Here is a 19,589-nt window from a genome sequence, read left to right as displayed (position 1 = left end):
CCGAATGATTAATGCAGCCAAAAACCGAGAGCCAAGAGATGAGACCCTAAAAGCAAAAATCGTATTTTCACTTTTTAATAATTAACATAAAATTATTAACAAGACGCGCAAAGAAGACGAAGAAGGCGAGGCAGAACCCAAAAACGATGCCAAACGCATTAAGAGCACCCATCCAACGACGAAGAATAAGCCATGAAAGTCGAACCAAAATCCAAAGGAGAGGTGGAGAGAGATCTCCGAATTTCATAAAGCCTCGTAAAGAACCCAATGACTAAGAGCCCGCAAGCGAAAGACTATACAATATATAAGCCAAAAAGAATTTTAAGTGAAATGAGTTTGAAAAGTTTTCCCGAAAGCGGCCATCCAGCGGGGCCTGACCCAATTACCCATTTAGGCCCAAAGACCGAATCGGTGTGGTAGTGTGAGTGGCGAAGAAATTACCAAAAGAACGCCAGAAGATGGCGAGATGGAAGATGGAGATGTGGGGAAGCAACGGGGGCACAAGACGAGTAACAGTTATGTGACGGGCAGACAATCGAAAGTTTATGTCATGCTGCCGGCAGCAACGCAGCAGCAGCAGCAGCAACGCAGCAACACAGAAGCAACACCACAGAAACATCAGTAACAACAGTAAAAGCCATAAGATAAAGCCATAATCTGACAGCAGATGTTTTTCGGTTTTGGTTTTGGCTTTTTTTTTATTATCAAGGAATGATATTCAGATACTTGTTTAATGATCGAAGAATCTGAAAGTAACTGAATTCAAGATACATAGAAGAACGATCGCAAATGAACGATTTTTCTCAGGCCTAGCAACTCGGCCCGTCGAGTGAAATATAAAACAATTTTTTTTTTCTTTTCGAAAGTCATGCCACGAAATAAATTGTTCTTGTATCTATACATGTATCTTTCATAGGCCTACAGCAGCATGAACAATGAGAGCGGCAAAGCCGCAAGAAAAGAAAAAGTAACTTCACACCGACTCACCAGCTTACTCACACACTTGAAGCGTCCATCCGTGGCTGACCAGCAAATCGAAAAAGATACGAGAAAAGAGAAACAGAAAATAAAATAATAAAATCGAAACATGAAACATTCTGATTGTATGGGCTTGGAAGTGGGTCAAGCAGCACAGTCGCCGTCGCTGCCCCAGCTTCTGCCGGCTTCGTCGTCGTCATCGCCAACGCGCTCAGGTTTTGGCTTTGAACGTGGTTGTGTCTGTGGTTGTGACTATGGCTTTAACTGTGGGTCTGGGTCTTGGTCTTGGTCGGGGCTCAGTCTTCAACGAAGCCCGTTTGTTTGCCCGTGAAACCAACACATTTACGAAGAACAAAAATAAAAAAATAAAAACTAACACACAGAGCACACACTCGGAATACTTAAGCATCCGCGTCCACTTGCACTTTCTTTTTCAAGCTCAGCTTGCTTTTGCTTTTCCCATTCTGCTTCTGCTTCTACTTCTGCCTCCAGTTCCACGGATTGAATCGGATCGGGTTTTGGGCTCGAGTTCGGGTCTTAAGTCTTTCGTTTGGCTTTCTTTCGCCAAGCGGACGCTCTTTCCCTGGGTGCCTGTCAGCGGAAACGTGCTCTAGCAAGATATGGGGGCTCGCATTGTGACTTTGTAAAAATATATTTTAAACATTTAAAAGCTTATATTTAATAAAATATTTTTTAATAAGTAAAAAGTTTTAAATGTAGATATATATTTACATTTTACAATTTTGTTTCAATAAACAAAATTGTTTCAACATATGTTTCAATAATGTTAATAAAGTTTAATTTAATTAGGAACATCTGTGTTTTTAAGTTTATATTGCCAACTTTTGAAAAATTTTAAAGTTCCGCATTTTATTTGTTTCTTACATCTAAAAGACTAGCTTATAGAAAGAACCGATGCATATATAGCTGTCATTTATTGATACAATAAATTTTTCCTTAATATTAATATTGGAACATATTATGTTTTAATGTTCATATATACATACAGTGGCCTTTTATTATTAAGTATTCAGAACCGTAAAAGTATGCTATACCTAGCATTTAAAGTGATGGTTGCTGTATAGGATGTATATTTCCATACAGTAACTACTAAGTCATGTAAAAAGCCGTGTGATGGCGCTACTGTTACTTTTTTAAAAATGTAAATTATAAACTTCATAAAAAAAATATCCTTTAAAACCAATTTAAGAATGGTAAAAAATAATTTGAATTTAAAATGAGAAAGCTTTAACTTAAAGGCATTTATGAAAAAGGACCATATTCCCATAATATGTTGTGAACATATTTTTTTCAATTGATATTAACAAGGTTATTTTTAAAAACACCACAGTTTGCACGCCTCCAAATAAACACAAAACAAACACTAATTTTTAGTTTAACACATACTCTTGCACTAAAAATCGAATCATTGATACAATTAAAAAATAACTTGGGGAATGCCACTTATTCACTTCCGAACTATCAGTGACTATTTTCGTCCCAACCACATGCAATGTTTTTAGTCGAGCATTATAATTATAAATAGCGAAATGAAAAATAAAAATGAATCAAATCGACTTAAAAGGATAAATAGAATTCAATTGAGAAAATACAAGTGCACTGAGAGAAGACACGCCGTTGTCGCCCTGGCCTGGCTGACTATGGTTAATTGCTCTGATAAATGGTCGGCATGGCGATTTCGCAACTTCGGAGCAACTGCATCGGCGCCGTGGATGCCGCAGATGCTTCCTCGAGCACCGCGCGCGGAGATCTCAATCAACCTTGATGTTGATTTATAGTTGCCGCTGCTTGGCACGTCTATTTCGGTGTCGTCTCGCTGCGTGCCTGTTGCGATGTCCCCATCGTCCCAGCACCCATCCTTCTGCCCTGACCCTCCTTACCGCCACACCCAAATCCCATGCCCGACGGATGCCAATTGTTTTGCGTCGATCCTTCTAAGGTCCGTTTCTATTTTTTGAGCTCTCTGCAAAGTGAGCGAGTCCGATGTGTCCACAGGGGCGACCGGGGCTAATTGGCCACTCGGGAGAATCGATGGACGATGCGATGACTGCCGATGTGGTGCCTTTCACGCACGTCTTCTTATCACTCGGCAGGTTCTCTTATCTCGCTTTTGACTTTCTCTCTATGCAAGATCTCCCTACCATAAAAAAATCGAGTTTTTCCAACTTGGGGGGTTTCTTTAAACTTAACTGTTAAACCCATTTTTTTTTTAATATAGTAATTTTAGTAATTTTTTAGAAATATGGGTTTTATTTAATCCATAATTGAGTTTTAAAATCAGAAATTGGTAGATCATTGAAGCCAAAGATACTCGACTTAAGGTGAAGTTATTAGCTGTGTACGACACATATTTAATCCGTATTTAAGCAATTAAGCTAACCCTACAATTAAAACAGTTCATTTTTAGTTAGGTATTTATTATAAATATTTTAAGACCTATTCTATTTAATGAAGTTCCTCGCCTATGTCGCATATGCCACATCCCAGAGATTCTACCAAAAAATGTGTCCCTATCCCCGAATCGAACAAAGACAACGGCTTATATGGACCGATTCGAGTTGATTGGCCCACACTACTTTCGCTCGTCTCTTGCTCTGAGAATCCACGTAGAATAGTCTTCTGGCCCTCTGGGAGAGTAGCCGATATAAAGGCAGGACAGACAGCTCGGCGTGCCATTTGTTGTTGAGTCTAGCCGTCAACAAGAATCGAACGTGCGAATTTATTCAAATTACATCCTTTCGTTGACCTTAAAGGTGTGTGTGAGTGTGACCTGATTGTGGAAGGAGTCAAGGATTAACGCATATCTGGACTTGCCATACTGCCATGTGGTCCAAGGATTTCTTAAAATTTTGATAGTGATGTTTGTAAAGGGCAAGGCCTAATTTTAAATGAGGCGTAATCGGATCGGCATTCTTATAGACCTATTCGGGTTCTATGAACTATTCGCTTGGGTATTTTTATCCCAATGTTTTACAAAGTGATTAAGTGGATCGATTAACCTATAGTTCGCACTACAGTTTGTTACAAACTATTTTGTAGTTGTTTCAAGTTTCAAGGAAAGGAATTCGGGCATTTCCTTATTTAAACCTTTACTTTAAAGCTTAAATAGAAAAAAAAACTTAAGTAAATTATTCTTTTAGTTCGGTTTCTAACTCTTGAAGTATTTTGAAACTTAAAGATAGATTTAGGCATCGGTTTACTAACAAATGGAAAGGAAGGGGACCGTCCATTTTAAAGAGGACGTTCACTTTAAAAGTCTAGAAAAATTGACAAAAAATCTAAAAAATTTTTGATTGCTAGATTTTGATGAGTATTTGTAGAGAATCATACCACAAATGGTTTAACGTACTCCTTTCAAGAATCGGATAAGTATTGGCAAAGATATAGCCTTCGGGGTGGCCCATATGGGCAATTCCATATATTCTCCGCATTTTGAAGGGACCTCTTAATAAAATTGACAAAAAATCGAACAAATATTTATTTGCTTTATTTTGATGGGTATTTGTAGAGAATCTATCCCCAGATCGTTAAAGGTATTCCTTTCAAGAATCGGATAAGTATTGTCAAAGATATAGGCTTCGCGGTGGCTGATATTGTCTCTTTCCTGCATTTCCAAAATTTTGAAGAGAATTCCCCCGAAAACTCGACATTTTTCAATGTCCTCCTTTAAATATTGCAGATAAACAACTGCCAAGATGTGTGACGATGATGCGGGCGCATTAGTTATCGACAACGGATCGGGCATGTGCAAAGCTGGCTTCGCCGGTGATGATGCCCCCCGTGCTGTCTTCCCCTCGATCGTGGGCCGCCCCCGCCACCAGGGCGTGATGGTGGGTATGGGTCAGAAGGATTCGTACGTCGGTGATGAGGCTCAGAGCAAGCGTGGTATCCTCACGCTGAAGTATCCCATCGAGCACGGCATCATTACCAACTGGGATGACATGGAGAAGATCTGGCATCACACCTTTTACAATGAGCTGCGCGTGGCCCCCGAGGAGCATCCAGTATTATTGACAGAGGCCCCCTTGAACCCCAAGGCCAATCGCGAGAAGATGACCCAGATCATGTTTGAGACCTTCAACTCTCCGGCCATGTATGTGGCCATCCAGGCCGTGCTCTCCCTGTACGCCTCCGGTCGTACCACCGGTATTGTGCTGGACTCCGGTGACGGTGTCTCCCACACCGTGCCCATCTATGAAGGCTTCGCCCTGCCCCACGCCATCCTTCGTCTGGATCTGGCTGGTCGCGATCTGACTGACTACCTGATGAAGATCCTGACCGAGCGCGGCTACTCCTTCACCACCACTGCCGAGCGTGAGATTGTTCGCGACATCAAGGAGAAGCTGTGCTACGTCGCTCTGGACTTCGAGCAGGAGATGGCCACCGCCGCCGCCTCCACTTCCTTGGAGAAGTCTTACGAGTTGCCTGACGGCCAGGTCATCACCATTGGCAACGAGCGTTTCCGCTGCCCCGAGGCTCTGTTCCAGCCCTCGTTCTTGGGCATGGAGTCCTGCGGCATCCACGAGACCGTCTACAACTCGATCATGAAGTGCGACGTGGACATCCGCAAGGATCTGTACGCCAACTCTGTGCTGTCCGGTGGTACCACCATGTACCCTGGTAAGAGATCCAGTAATCCCCAAGTCTCTGTAGTATTTAACTTTAAATTTTATACCCACCTTAGGTATTGCTGATCGTATGCAGAAGGAGATCACTGCCCTGGCTCCATCCACCATCAAGATCAAGATCATTGCTCCACCTGAGCGTAAATACTCCGTCTGGATCGGTGGCTCCATCCTGGCCTCGCTGTCCACCTTCCAGCAGATGTGGATCTCGAAGCAGGAGTACGACGAGTCCGGCCCCGGCATTGTCCACCGCAAGTGCTTTTAAGTCCTTCGCTCCCGGCGAAAGTTCTTCAAAGGCATCCACCGGACACCAACCAGGAATCGAGCTCACCAACACCAGAGAAGCCAGCTCGCCCAGTGATAGACAAAAAGAGCAGCGAACACATCGCACAATTATCATCCAACTCAGATTCACGCAAAGCACATCCTCCATTGCAATCTAATCGGCCGCCGTCCATGGGATTCTTACTTTTTAAACAGCTTGTAGTGAGAATTATTAAGTGCCGACGGTTAACACCACAACGAGGCAGACCCACAAACACATGTCAAATGTATATGAAGAGCTTTTAACCCGTCAGTGAATTGAAAGCCAAATATATCTTCCATTAAAACTATGAAATACGTTAAATAAATACATTTTTCTATTATCCATATCGTTGTTCAGTACACGTTCCTCCGAGGTTGGGAAGACTAAGAGAAAGACTAACTAGTTTGGTAAACAGCTTTAAAATTCCTTTAATCAATATTATTTGTTAACATTTTTAGATTGGCTTAGGTTATAAAATGAAAATACAGCGAGGATATGATGGAGATTGAACATTCAAAGGGTGGCAGTGACTTTTTCTTATTGAAAATGTTCGTTCAGCATTGTTAATTCGATATATAATTTGGTGTGGGCTGGTGCCATTTGGGTGGATGTAGCCTAACTGATATGAGTATTTGTTTTAGTTACCATACGAAGCACATACACATAGAATATCTATTGATGTTTAATGCTTATAACTTAAATTTAATACGATGCTTATGTATTACAGCTATTGTACAGACCGGCATTGCACTAGTTTTTAATCGTTTTGGTTTCTTCATACCCCTACAAAGTTCTTAGAGGTCAGGATCTCTAATAATGTGATACTGACCTTACAATTAGATACAAATTGGAAGACTTCATCCAGGGGCTACCACTACAACGATCGGGTCAAATTCGTTCAAAATGGATACTGCCTTATTGGATGTTAAGGTTATTTTACAAAAGTTAATGCATTTAAACTGTAGGGGTACAAAACTTCGACACTATCCGAAGACTGATTTCCTAACTCTTTTTTGGGAATCGCCAGTGTAGGGAGAGTTTAAATTAAAATAAAATTCGTATATACTTAGAAAAGTTGAAAGCTAAGTTTAAAATTTTGGTCTACTCGTTCGGAATACTCCTAAAGAAAGAAGATTGAACAAAATTCATACAAAAGGAGGGAAATTACCCATCACTGATAATCATAAGCGTAAAGACGGGCTCATCGGACTGGCACTACTCTTACCACCGACTTATGAATTGCATTTTGGTAAAATCAATCTTATCCGCTACATTTATAGCTAAAACCTGCTTCTGGTATTTACAATTCTTAATACAATACATGGCAATAGTGGTTACTAATTTCGAATGACGTAATATTATATGTACACGTGAGTTACCGATTCCCCTACATCCGTCTATATACTTATTGCATTTATCGATTTTGTTCAGATTTCCTTGAGACGATCTCCAAGGGATCGTATTGGGATGCATATCCTAACTAATATTCGAGAATACTTGTGACTGTCGTCAGTGGTTGCGACTTCAAATGGTTTGGTGGTTTAGGTGGCTGTGGTGGTACTGATTGCTGCCCCTGGCTTGACGACGGATTGTAGTTGGTAATGCTTGGTTAGGCCCTTGCCCTTCGTCCTTCCCGGGACGTAGACCCGATTACCGTTGGGAAGGTTAACCTATGAATGTCAGGCAGTACGTCTAAGTAAAGGCATTACGTCTAAGTAAAGACCAGAGTTGGTTGCAATGTAGCAACCACCACAATATCCACCGCAGAAGGCTCTCCGAGACACGGCAGTGGTTTCAAACTGAAAGATAGAAGTCGATTATTAAAGGTTTTGTTGATAACAAGAAGAATTTGGTACCCACCTCGCTTATCCTTTTCATTACCGCATACTGGCCATGCGTTCTCCACTGAGTCCCTGGCCGTATCGTGAATCCAGTCCGCTCAAGATTGATGGAAAAATCTCCCTGTGGGCACCGACCGTTACGGTTGTAACAATCCCCCGCCGAGCCCAGATTCTGAGCCTGTCCCCGGGAATCGGCAAATTGGAAATCATTGTCGACAACCCGAAGATCCGTGACATTGAGTCGCAATTTACGGAAGTTCGTTCGACCCGAGTTCTGGTCGTTGTAATACTCATATGCCCGCGACACAGGCGGGCAGCTGTTGGTCAAATTAGATCGGTACTCGTAGTAGATGGAATAGTTCTCCTGCGGATCGACCGTGATATATTCCTTGGGAGTTCGACTGGCCATGTCATGGCAGTAGATGCGCACGGTCCGAGATCGCAGCTCCAGCTCGAACTCTCCGTCCTTGTATACGCCGTGCATCTCCCTGAGCTGAGCACAGCTCTGAGGTCTTCGTGGGGTCCGTAAACTGGGACTACTGCTAATGCTGTTGGTGCTCGTCATGCTGCTCATGCTTCGGACAGCGCTGCGTTTGCGGCAACTGGGTGGCGGTGAGCATCTGTGCCTCTCGATTCGTGAGCGGGTGGGGCAGCCAATGCGTACCATTCGGGAGTCATAGCAGAAGTCCCTGCGCTTCTCGTAGCCATCGCAGTTGCACTGAAAAGGATTCGAAATTTAGAAAATGTGGTTCATGAAGCAAAGAAGGTTTTTTGCTCACCTGTGAGACTACCTTCGATTGCCTTCGCACGCAATTGTTGCAGATGCGTCGCTTGCTCGGCCGCTTCTTGGCATCGCAGTGTCCTTCCTCCAGGCTCTTGCCTTGCGATGACTCGCAATGAACATAGCGTGTCTGGTATTCATCGGAGCAGTCTGCCGGGCAACGGGTCCAGTCCGAGGCTATCCACTTGCAGTTGATGTAGCAAGACTTGGCGGTGGTGCGCAGGGTGGGTCGTCTTACCTTGCGGCTCACGCAGTACGAGTCGTTGATGTAGACACGTCGCTTGGGCGTGCCAGGCACATCCGGTTTGTAGACCCGGGTGCACCGTTGGAGTTTCCTCTTCTTGCCCTCGCCGCACTGAACCGAGCACTAATGACAAGAATCGAGATATTTAGCTCATTGCACATTGAAACAAACAAGCTTGACACTCACCTGACTCCATTCGCTGGTGTACTTAATGTGACAACACTTTCTCACGTCCTTTGGTTTCCTGTTTCCGCACCCAATGCCATAGGGATTCGAGCAGCTCACAGTTCGCTTCTTCTCGCACCACTCGCTGCACTCGCCCCACTCTCCAATAACCCAGTTACTAACTGCCACTGCGTTCTGGTTAAAAAAATAAAAATTAGCTATAAGTTTTCTCATTAAAACGAGTATTTTACTCAAAAACTCACCGTCGGTTCCGTGTAGCTTGGGCAGGGATCCATGTTGCAGATGTTTATTAGGGCACTTATTTGGGGCTTCGTTCGGGGATTGCAGACATCCTCATTCACCCGGGAGCCGTGCATGACACAGTGAACCTCACGTTGTTTAGAGCCAGTGCCACAGGACTTGGAGCACTATTTGATAAAAAGATGAAAGGCATTTAGACATAGTACTTCCTTAAGTTAAGATCTTCACTTACTTGTGACCACTCCGAAAGTTGCCAGCAACCCTCCCGGCACTGTTCGTGACGATTGATATCAAACTTGAGTTCACAATATGACATATCCACAATATTGGAACGCCGAATATCGGGGTATATCTGAACGCAGTTGAAGGTCTTCTCGCGCACACCCTGCTCTCCACACGCGGCGGAGCACTCCGAAATGCTCGTCACATTGAGTCTAAGTAGAAGATATAAAGTTCAAATACAGAAGAATGCTCAGAAGAATGGGGAATGGACATCCTTACTCTAGTCGGCATTCCGTGTTGCAGGGTCGCTGCTCCATCTTCGGTTTGGCAAACATTTCGCAAAACTGTGGCGCCACCTTCAATCCCTGGACAGTGCTGACGCAGGCCGGCTGACGATACTTTCTGCCATCGCAGAGGGCATCGCAGTTGCTCCACGCCTGCATCTCCCACCTGTAGATCTCCACCTCCGCCTCGGGAATGGTCGGCTTGTCGATGGTGTAGGTGTATGTGATGAGCAGTGCATTGGGGTCCATCGCCTTACTCAATCCAAACGAAACGATCTGCGAAACAGTGCTATATTAACCGCTGTCTATATATGAATTATTGGATGTCTATTACCTGGACTATTAGATCTCGGGTCAGCTTCCATGAGTAGGTTGTGTTCACTCGCTCTACGGGTCGGTGGGAGCCATTGTAGTCGAAGGTGACTCCAGCATAAATGATTTTAACCGCAAATGACTTTAACTTTTTGATGTTCAGTAGGTCTTGGCCCTTATTGCCCTTTTGATCGCTCAATGCGATGAAGTTCTGCTCGGGATATTCGGGCTGGGTGATGACGATGTTGGAAGCGCCTAAAAGGACAATATTTTAGAGGTGTTGGAGAGGTTTTGAATGAAAATATGATGAACATAATTATTTATTTGTGCATATCTATAACACATCAATCAAAAAATTCTTTCAAGGAAATGCAATCATTATTTGGGTTCAAATTCAAATTCAAATCCAAATGAACCATTCCCAAAAAACTATTTCAGTGTGACCAACAATTCTACGATAAAAACTTATCCGATAAAATCTTACGAGTCCCTGAGCTTTTTTTTATCGTTGGGAATGAATAGCATTTCCGGTTCCGCTTGTGAAAATAGCGACTCGAAAATTCGGTCCATTAAGTGGTTGCATTAATAAATGTTTAATATGCGATAGCCTTTAATGTGTAATGGTGATCACTACAGATTGGAATTTACATTATCGCTAGTGGCGCCAGAATATGGCTTTGCCTTTGCCGGTGATTTCAAGCGATAGCATTTAATTTATGAGCGATTACGAATGGAGATGACCTGCGCCCGTCGCCTGATTACCAACGGAATCAAAAATAGCACAATCAGGGCGTACGTGAGGTGGTGCATTCACCTGGAGTGGCCTGTTCCGGCGCCGAGATCATTCAGCTGCAAATGATCGAGCACGAGCTGGGGCCACAAACATGGCCGTGCCCATACAGCACGTTGACAATGTACACACGTAAGCGAGCGATTCGCCAATTTAGCCCGAAAGGCATTAACAGATACCATTAGCATTCATTGATGAAATTATTAGCCAAAAGTTTAATTATCGAAATGTTTTCGCTTGAATATATTATTGCTAGTTGTGTTAACGATTTTGATCTATGTTGTCTGAGGCAAATGAGTAGTTGTTGCGGGCACACACCTTTTGGTATTGTCGTCACATAGTGGAGGGTCTCTCCGGGGGCATTGGTCGGCAGATCGGAGACGTACAGATTTCCGGTTACCTCTTCGCATGTGTCATTCCGGCCCTCGCAAACGCCGCATCTATCTGCAGGTTCGAACGGAAATTGAGGTAATTAAATGTTGGGGGTTTTTATTCTGGTCTCGCTTACCCAGCTTGGCAATGGAGTTGAGTTCGTTATCGCAGCCTGCCGGCCTGCAAATGCCATTGACGCACTTGTCCAAGCTGTCCACCGTGCAGGAGGTTCCATCCGTTACCTTGTTTTGGAGCTTAAAGTACGTCTGGCGGTTCTCCAAGCGGCAGAACAGCTTGCACTGATTGGAACTTTCCTCTATTGGCGGAAAGAAGAGCACATTATATGTTAGAATGCCAATAAAGGGCCCTTCGATGTCTACTTACTCTCGTACTTGGGAAGCCATCTGTTGTTGGGATCAATGCCCGGAATGTTCATGTTAACCCCGTTCATGTCCATGCACTGCTGCTCGCGGGGATCGAGGTGTCCCGGTGGGCAGACGTGTGTGTTGCAGGAACGGTACTTCTTGCGGCTGCCAACGCAAAACTTGCCACCATCGGGCTTGGGATTATCACACTCACGGTGCGACTCCTGCACTCCTCCACCACAGGGGAGGCTGCAGGTCGTGAACGCCGACCAGGGACCCCAGCCGCCGCTCACCTTTGGCTGGTTGCTACCCTGGCGCGGCACACACCGGCCCTTCAGACACCAGTGATCGCTGTAGCCGCAGGGGGTGCCGTCCGCCCAGGGCAGGTTGCTGGAGCGGCACTGATCCATATGATTTGTGTTCGCGCCGTTGCACCACAGCCGCAGGCACTCGTCGTCATTGGGGCAGTGGGCACTCGAGTTGCCGAAAATCAACTGACACTGATTGTCCAGGGAGTAGATCTCCCCAGGCAGGCGCCGCGTCTTGTTCGGTATATACGTGGACGGTGTGTTGTCCAGACAGGACTTGTCCGATTTCCTAATCAAAAGAGACCTAGTTGAAGACCTCTTGAAGAACCCCTGGGAAGACAAATACTTACTCTAGAAACTCGGAGACAAAGTGTTGGGAGCACTTGGACCAGGACCAGGGATGCATGTGGATGCCCATGACACTGGACATGATGTGCTTGTTGTTGGAATGCCTTGTGGTGTATGGGATGCACTGGCTGTCATCGTCGTGGGGCATGCTTAGGCTGTGGGGATGAGGCTTCTAAGTGCTACAGAACTTCCTAATAAAAAAACCAAACCACTTACATGTGTCCTAGTTCGTGGGCCATGGTAAAGGCGGCAGGCAGACCTGTGTCCTGGACAATGGAGCAAGAGCGGGGATTGCACACCGTGCCCAATTCGGCCAGACCCAGCATGTGACAGGCCTTGCCCGGAATGCCACCGCATATGGGTTCTCTGTGAGAGTTAAGATTACTTTACTATTGGAGAAGTCTTCCAGAAGACCCTGTTTCGGACCTACCTGGTTATCAGCATAGCCGTGTCCCTGTGGTAGCCTTTCCGGTTGATGAAGGTGCAAAAGTGCTTCAGCATTTCGTTGCTGGAGTTGTGCCGCTGGTCGTTGTTGTTCGGCAACATGATGAGGTTGACCAGCGAAATGCGAATGGAATTGCCAATGCTGGCGTCCTCGAAAATACTGGATACAATGGAAAGCAGGATCATGATGTAGGAGGTGAGGTCGCCCTTGTGGAAGCGCTCCATGCTAGAGTCGACGGCAATCAGAACCTCCAAAGTGTACACCTGGCTGTCCATATCGTTGTAGTGCCGCTTCCTGCGCGTCAGGCGGCGAGGTTCGAGGAGTTTCCGCGCCTCGGTCTGCTCCATCGCCTGGCGCTCCAGGGCGTCCAGACCCAGCTCCAGCTTGGAGACAGCCTGTCTGGCGTGGCGCTTCGAGCGCCGCCAAACTCGGTGCAAGACCTCGTCGCTGCTGGTCCGGTTCACCGGCTCAATGAGCAGGGCCCCGAAACTCGTTTTAATATAACCAGTCTGCCGGGGCGGAGTAGGGGAAGCGTGGGGAAGAGGGGGGAACGCTTATTAGTAGTCATATTCGGCGGCATATTGATAAGCATAATTTGCGAAATGTAAATGCGATGCAAATGGCTTTGCCAAGGTCAGTTCGAGCCACTTGCTGGCCTTACCATGCCGTTGCAAAGAGAGACTGCCACCTTCGAGTTGGGATCACCCTCGACGTGTCCCACATAGTGGCAGTCCACGTAGTTCATTCCCTGCTCCTGGTCCTGCTCCTGCTCCAGTTCCTGCTCCAGCTGCTCGGCATCGTCCAGCCCATCATTGGGATTGTTAAGGATTCTTATCTCTGGCATCGTATTGTTGTCCACAAAGGGAGCCTCCTGACGCAACACCAGATGCAGCAGGTGGCCGAAAACGTTCAGGTTGTATTCCGGATGCGGGTCCCAGATCTGGTTGGTCCTGCTCCGGAACGTACCGGTCATGCTGAAGGCCGCGGAAGGGTCTACAGATGAGAAAGTATTTATTTTAAAAATTAGGAACTAGAATCTAAATTATAGGGTCTTAGTTTACCCTTCAGAAAACTGTTGATATCATTGTTTCGCTTCGATTCGTAAATAAGATCATCTTCGCTCAGACTGTAGTTGTAGACCTTGATGGGGGTCACAAAGGTAATCGGGTCCTCTTCCCCCAGGTCTTCGAGGTCATCTCCGTGTTCCGTTTGCGTATCGTTCTCAAAATTTCTAGAATGATCGGGGATTGGCGTGGTCGGTGGATCAGGCACTGATCCAGGTGGTAAGGACATCACTGTGGGTCGGATGTTCAGCTTGGGTAGCTCTAACGTAGCTTCTGACTTGTGGGTATTTAAAATTTCGTGGAAAAAGAGGAAAAACATAGCTAGGATGAAGACGGCTACGCAGATGAAGACGCAGGAGTGCTGCCGCCCGTGGGTGGACATCTTGTGGCGGCACTTGTTGTAGAACCACCATTCACACCTTTTCTTCAGCACGTGCTGGAAAAGAGAATAGATCAAGGAGAGTACGGGTTAGATCATTGCTCGGATTATTGGTGGAATCTAAGATGGATATAGGGCAGGCTAGACAGCCCAGTTTTCCAGCATTCTCTCACACCTTGAGTGTTCGCATTTCGACTAATGGACTGCTAGAAAGCAGGCCAGATTAGTAATTGGGCACGTTCCGCAAAACCCCCAACAGCATCAAACCAACAAGCCCACTTCCTATCGTGGCGGGGGCTGATTTGAGTGATTGACTTTTGAAAGAATTATTGATGAACTGCCTGCCCCAGGCATGCAGATACCTTGACCACCTGTAAGACCACTCAAATAGTATCGATTGGATCGGTTCCGATGTGTCGGCGGCGTTGGCCTTTGGCTGTGCAGTCCGAGAATAAGAGAAGCTGTTGAAAACACTTCCTCGCACCGCCAATTTTTGCACATTTTTTCGTTGTTTTTGTTTAAAATAAATTCTTAAATGCTGAGGTGTAAAGTGTGCCAACGGCAATTTGTGTTCAAGAGATAAAACAAAACCAAAAATAAAAAGACTCGCCAGTATTAGGTACGCGTCGAAAAAAAGCAGAAAGCGAAAAAATTTAAATGCCTCTAATTTGTAAATTTATGTGAGAGCTCTTTGTTTTGCACCTCAGTTTCAGTATCAGACTCGAAATTGTTTCAGACAATTCATACATCAGCGCAAATAAATTAAAATTCCCCCACCAGCCACCGCAATTAGCAAATTAATTCCGCTAAATGATGAGCTATTTTACATAATTTTATGGCAGCTCTGTGAACTCTGCAGCCGCCGACACATTCGTTATGCTCATTGGCCATAATGTCGCCACGAAAACGGCGGGCCGTGTGATTCCGTTGGCTGATACCATGGTGTGAGATCTGTGATCACATTTCCGGCAAACAGACTATCCCTCTGCGGTTACCAGCACTGATGAGATTTAGGAACCGCAAATGGAAAAGGCTATTAATGATCACTCAATTTGGGCAACTAGCACTAAAGCCTGTCCTTGAAGTTCCCAATTGCTATTGACCTTTAGCAGCGCCTCCGAATGTTACAATTTAATTGTTTTTAGAAATTGCTTAGAACGGTATGCCATAAAAATCTCATTAGGTTTAATGTCGCCCCCCTGAGACCCATAAAAAGTCTTTTTAATAGTTAAAACATTGATAGAGCCACTTGGAAACGTTTAGTGAAGATAACGAAAAAAACAAATTGTTTATTCTGAAAAAATTAAAGGTCTGGAAAAGTCACAGATCATTGCCTACTTTTAAGGGCTGTCTGATGGAACCTCCTGCAAACCTTTCAAAAGGTTGAGTTTCTGGTTAGCCAGAGTTCAATAAACTCGACTATTTGCGAAATCATTGAAACAACGGATTTCGGCCTTAATCAAGAAAGTGATTTATTGCCCGGGTTATCACCGAACGGCCCGAGATACCCCGGATTGATTTTATCAGAACCGACATTCTACGGAAAGAGCGGGGGACTGGCATCGGGTTTGTTTTTTGGCGTGAGGCTTATCGTAAATTTTATCCCCAACTTAAATGCCTGTGCACAATTTGCAAGGCAAATCGTGCATGCCGCAGATGCCCCACTGATACCCGGGGCATCCCCCATCCCCATTTCCCCCTGGTTCTCCGATTTGTGTTGTTGTACTTAATTAAAGAGCCATTCGGGCAATCGCGGCTTTATCTCTCACTTGTTAGTTATGCATGCGTTTGGAGAGCTGCTTATTAACTTGTTTCGAGATGTGAATTTTTAGCCCCATCTGCCTTAAGTCTTCTGCCTTCTGCCTCATGAATATGCAAATGCACTGCGTGCCTTCTTTTCATTTTTGTTTATCAGCGAACCGTTTGCCGGCTAAGTAGCCTGTGCTTTCTTTAGGGTTTCTTGGGATTATTCTTCGGATGGCTCATTTCCAAGCTGCCTAATTTATTATCACGGCAAAGTGGTTGCTATGCTCTGACTAATTGACCAATTCGATGGGGCGGCAGCCCAAGAAGCCCCAGACTCCGACGCAGCCGCAGCCACAACCAAAACCGAAACACAAACAACAATAGCCCAAGAAACAGAAACTGACGAACCGAGAGGCATCTCTGGGCATCTCAAAAAACCTGTTTACACTTGACTGGGAATGGAAACAAACAAGCGATTTGTGTGTCAGTCGATTGCTTTATATTGTGCCGAGTGCCATAATTTATGCCAATGGCTACACGCTTACTGGTCGACACACTGTCTGAGGTCTGCATAGCCCCAGAGTCGCCATTCAGTCTGTCCCCGTGAGCCGTGAGCCCAGTGAGGTGTTTGAAGGCCGCACAGCTTCACAGTTTCAGTTTCAGCCCCACAGCCCGACAGCCCCGCCGGGAATTGGATCCGTCGTGTAAACGAAACTTCCACGAATCGGCAACTCCACGAGGTGTCTGGCCGGTCAGACAACGCGGCGTATGCGCAACGTTCGCCTAATTACACAGCTCCACCACTGGCAAATAGCACCGGCTAGCTGTTAATTTGTATTTAATGACTTAATTGCAGTGCCTCGCGCCTTCGGCCCATGCGGCGTATACACAATGCTCTTTGCTATAATTGGTATTCGCGCCTGCGCTGGGCTTATCGCTGAGCTAAATATGGCAAATAATCGGCCAATATACCACAACTGCAAATTATCGAATTAGCAGCGGCGTATTTGGTATCGTGTATTGAAAAGGAATCTTTCAGTACCGACGCGTTGTTCGATCGATTTCCTAAACTCATATGCATATTCGGGCCATTTCTGACCTTATATGCCGCATGCCCCACACTGTATGCCCGGTTTTGTGCAAAAACGATTTTCATGAAAAGTTTTCCACTTTGTAGAATTTGGGGCGCGTGTGTTTACAGCGCCTGCTGGTAAATGATAAATAAACTTGCAGACCTTATGGGCGTGCGCTTTTTGGGGCCGTTATGCATGCGCGATGCGTGACTGCCACAAACAAAATCCAAGCGCTATTATATTCATAAATGGATAACGGCCTCAGCTCGAAAATATTTTGGCACAAAAAAAGCATAAATAGTTTAACAATAATTACATTTCCTTTTTCGAGCAAGTTCCCCCGGCAATTTGTAAATAATAACAAATGATCAGCTTATCCCCGATGACTAAATTATTTTTAAATGGAAATGGTGAAAATTTCGATAGAATTTTCCACTGATTCAAACATTCTGAATTGGCGAATGCATTCATCCCAAACAGATTGTTTGCAAACAAAAAATTACGTTGAATTAGTTTGTTCAGGACGCCGAAGTATTTGTAAATATTTTCAATGTTCAGCCAAGCATTTCCACGGAATTGTTTTTCCCATTTTCCCGCCTCGGAATTGACAAGGGGATGCCCGGTGCAGCATGGCCCTTGAAATTTCACAAAATCGCACACACCGAATCGAAAACAAACACTGCTGTAAACAGCTAGAGGCAAAAACACGGCCATAAAAGCATCTTCGCTGGAAAATGTGTGAATCTGCGAATCAAATGGGAGACTGCGGTCATCCGGTGAATCCCCCACGCACCCACGCGCCATCGCTAAATGTGTGTCTATGACAGCACGCGTCGGACCACATATAGTTCATGGAACAAATCAAAATCGAACTAAGCCTATGAAAATGCAATTGCAGTGGCGGTGGCAAGGGTATCTTAATTGAAATCAGCAGCAGCAGCAGTCGCAGTCGGTTGAAGTGCATTCATAACTTCAAAATTCACAATTGAAAGCCATCATCGCAAATTCAATCAATTAACCTTGGCCAAAAATGAAAAAAAAGTACGTACGAACGAAATTTTTAATTGAAAATGGGCTACAAAATGCATTAGACAAAATCGACCGGGCTTCCATTTGGCTTAACGATCGCCGGACGGCGGTCGTCGTCTCGCACACGCCTAATATCATACGTATGTGGACTTGGCCTCCAGTCTTCAGACACCAGCGCCATCGCCATCGCCACCGCCAGCGCCAGCCGTCTGGCCTAATGGTCATATGTATGTACATATGCTCGTTTGGTCGCAGGGTCGCCTGACTGGCTGGCTGGACAACGCCCGCGTCTGCCATGTGTGCTGTATGCTTGGAGATCTCCAGAGACCAGAGATATTCCACATTTTCTTTTGGGTATCGGAGGAAGAGGTGGTGGAGTGGCGTTTGTTTACTGCCACGAGCATGGGCATGGGCATGGTCTGATCTCCTCCCGGAGATCCAGCATGCCGAAGAAGATTTTCATCTTGCCCGGCCCCTTGGGCCGTAAAAAAAGTTTTCGCCAATTTAATTATTGCGTGTTTAACCTTGAAATCGTATGATATACACGTTCGTTTATTTCGATCGTTTCAAAACTATAAAATAATCAACATTGTTTAGCTTTCGTTTCATCAAATTCAAACAAAAAGAAGAAAATTTAAAAGAAAATATATAAAACAGAAACAAAAAACTTAAGACACTCGAGTTCCCTTAGATTGAAAAGTTTAGTATTTATTTATTTAAATTACAGCGACTTTGATGTGATTAATTGGGAACGTGGGAAGCTGGGGTGTCGGGTGTTGGTGACTCATCAGGCTCTCGCCTTGCAGCCTGCACTTGCCACAGCTGGATCGTTAAATTTTAAGTGCAACCATAAAAACGCAACCTGAGGTTTTGTCATTCGATTAAAGCGCGTTTTGTTTGTTTACACGGGTTTAATTTAATACACAGTTTAATGGCTTTGCTTTTGATTTATTTGGCACACTTTTGGAGCAATATACATAAAAGCGTAGACAGGCCAATTTTTGTTTCTATGGGCATACGCTGCGTATGAGCAATGTGCTCTGTACGAACTTTGTATATTTTTGTTTCGTAAGCTATACCACTGTATTGGTCGGTATAATTAACTGATAAATTTGGGTAAGGCTTTTAATAAACTGAAATTTATGTTTTAAGTGAAGGAGGCTTGAAAACTTGCTGTGCACGTTTCCTCATTTAAGCCTTGGAAGCGCATTCGGGGTGCCTTTCAGCCTTAAGCATTCTCGGGGCACACATTCTCACACCCGGTTTATTTATTGTATCTGCGGTGTGTTGCCCACGCCAGTCAGAAACATATAAATTACAAATATTTATTTGCTTTCCGACGCTTACAAAGTGTGTGCGTGTTTATTTGGACAGCTCAAGTTGATTGCGGGGCTGGGAGGTGCACACATCCATATATACTTTTAACGAACTGGAAACGGGAACAGGCTCTGCACCTGGCGCACCTCCGAAATTCGAGCCCCAATCACAAGACAATTAAAAGCCGTTTCATTCTCGGAGCAACCGTTTTATAAATTCGGCGGCCAATGATTTTTAAAACGCTGTAAATTAGGCAAATTTACTCGACCTGGTGGCACCACTTCAAAGGCCGGCGGCAGGCTCTTCCCAGAA

The 19,589-nt window shown here is 44.9% G+C and overlaps 2 protein-coding genes across 5 annotated transcripts in view; one reads left to right on the top strand and one right to left on the bottom strand.

The window, feature by feature from the left end:
• Nucleotides 1-3,653: 3,653 nt before the first annotated feature.
• On the top strand, nt 3,654-6,275 carry Act88F (Actin 88F). The gene is made up of 3 exons (XM_017246380.3): nt 3,654-3,752; nt 4,679-5,619; nt 5,684-6,275. The coding sequence occupies exons 2-3, from the start codon at nt 4,695-4,697 to the stop codon at nt 5,887-5,889; spliced, it is 1,131 nt and encodes a 376-aa protein (XP_017101869.1). The 5' UTR covers nt 3,654-3,752; nt 4,679-4,694; the 3' UTR covers nt 5,890-6,275.
• Nucleotides 6,276-6,366: 91 nt separating this feature from the next.
• The window catches only part of AdamTS-A (ADAM metallopeptidase with thrombospondin type 1 motif A), a 35,250-nt gene continuing 22,027 nt past the window's right edge, over nt 6,367-19,589 (bottom strand). For 3 of the 4 annotated variants that reach the window (XM_017246376.3, XM_070280904.1, XM_070280905.1), the window contains exons 2-17: nt 13,731-14,169; nt 13,331-13,662; nt 12,655-13,178; nt 12,441-12,590; nt 12,227-12,379; nt 11,588-12,165; nt 11,340-11,519; nt 11,150-11,275; nt 10,064-10,296; nt 9,725-10,005; nt 9,456-9,657; nt 9,226-9,390; nt 8,984-9,157; nt 8,552-8,920; nt 7,792-8,490; nt 6,367-7,730 (exon numbers count right to left, since the gene is read on the bottom strand). In XM_017246376.3, coding sequence (XP_017101865.2) covers nt 7,611-7,730; nt 7,792-8,490; nt 8,552-8,920; nt 8,984-9,157; nt 9,226-9,390; nt 9,456-9,657; nt 9,725-10,005; nt 10,064-10,296; nt 11,150-11,275; nt 11,340-11,519; nt 11,588-12,165; nt 12,227-12,379; nt 12,441-12,590; nt 12,655-13,178; nt 13,331-13,662; nt 13,731-14,169 — 4,725 coding nt within the window. In that variant the 3' untranslated portion in view covers nt 6,367-7,610. Of the gene's footprint in view, nt 7,731-7,791; nt 8,491-8,551; nt 8,921-8,983; nt 9,158-9,225; nt 9,391-9,455; nt 9,658-9,724; nt 10,006-10,063; nt 10,297-11,149; nt 11,276-11,339; nt 11,520-11,587; nt 12,166-12,226; nt 12,380-12,440; nt 12,591-12,654; nt 13,179-13,330; nt 13,663-13,730; nt 14,170-19,589 lie in introns of those variants that run through there. The other variant, XR_011443062.1, reaches the window with a different exon arrangement.

The sequence above is a fragment of the Drosophila bipectinata genome, chromosome 3R (genome assembly GCF_030179905.1).
Source record: "Drosophila bipectinata strain 14024-0381.07 chromosome 3R, DbipHiC1v2, whole genome shotgun sequence".
In the NCBI taxonomy this organism is placed as follows: Eukaryota; Metazoa; Arthropoda; class Insecta; order Diptera; family Drosophilidae; genus Drosophila; species Drosophila bipectinata.
Note: the sequence above shows the minus strand (reverse complement) of the source record. Positions and strands in the feature narration are given on the sequence as shown.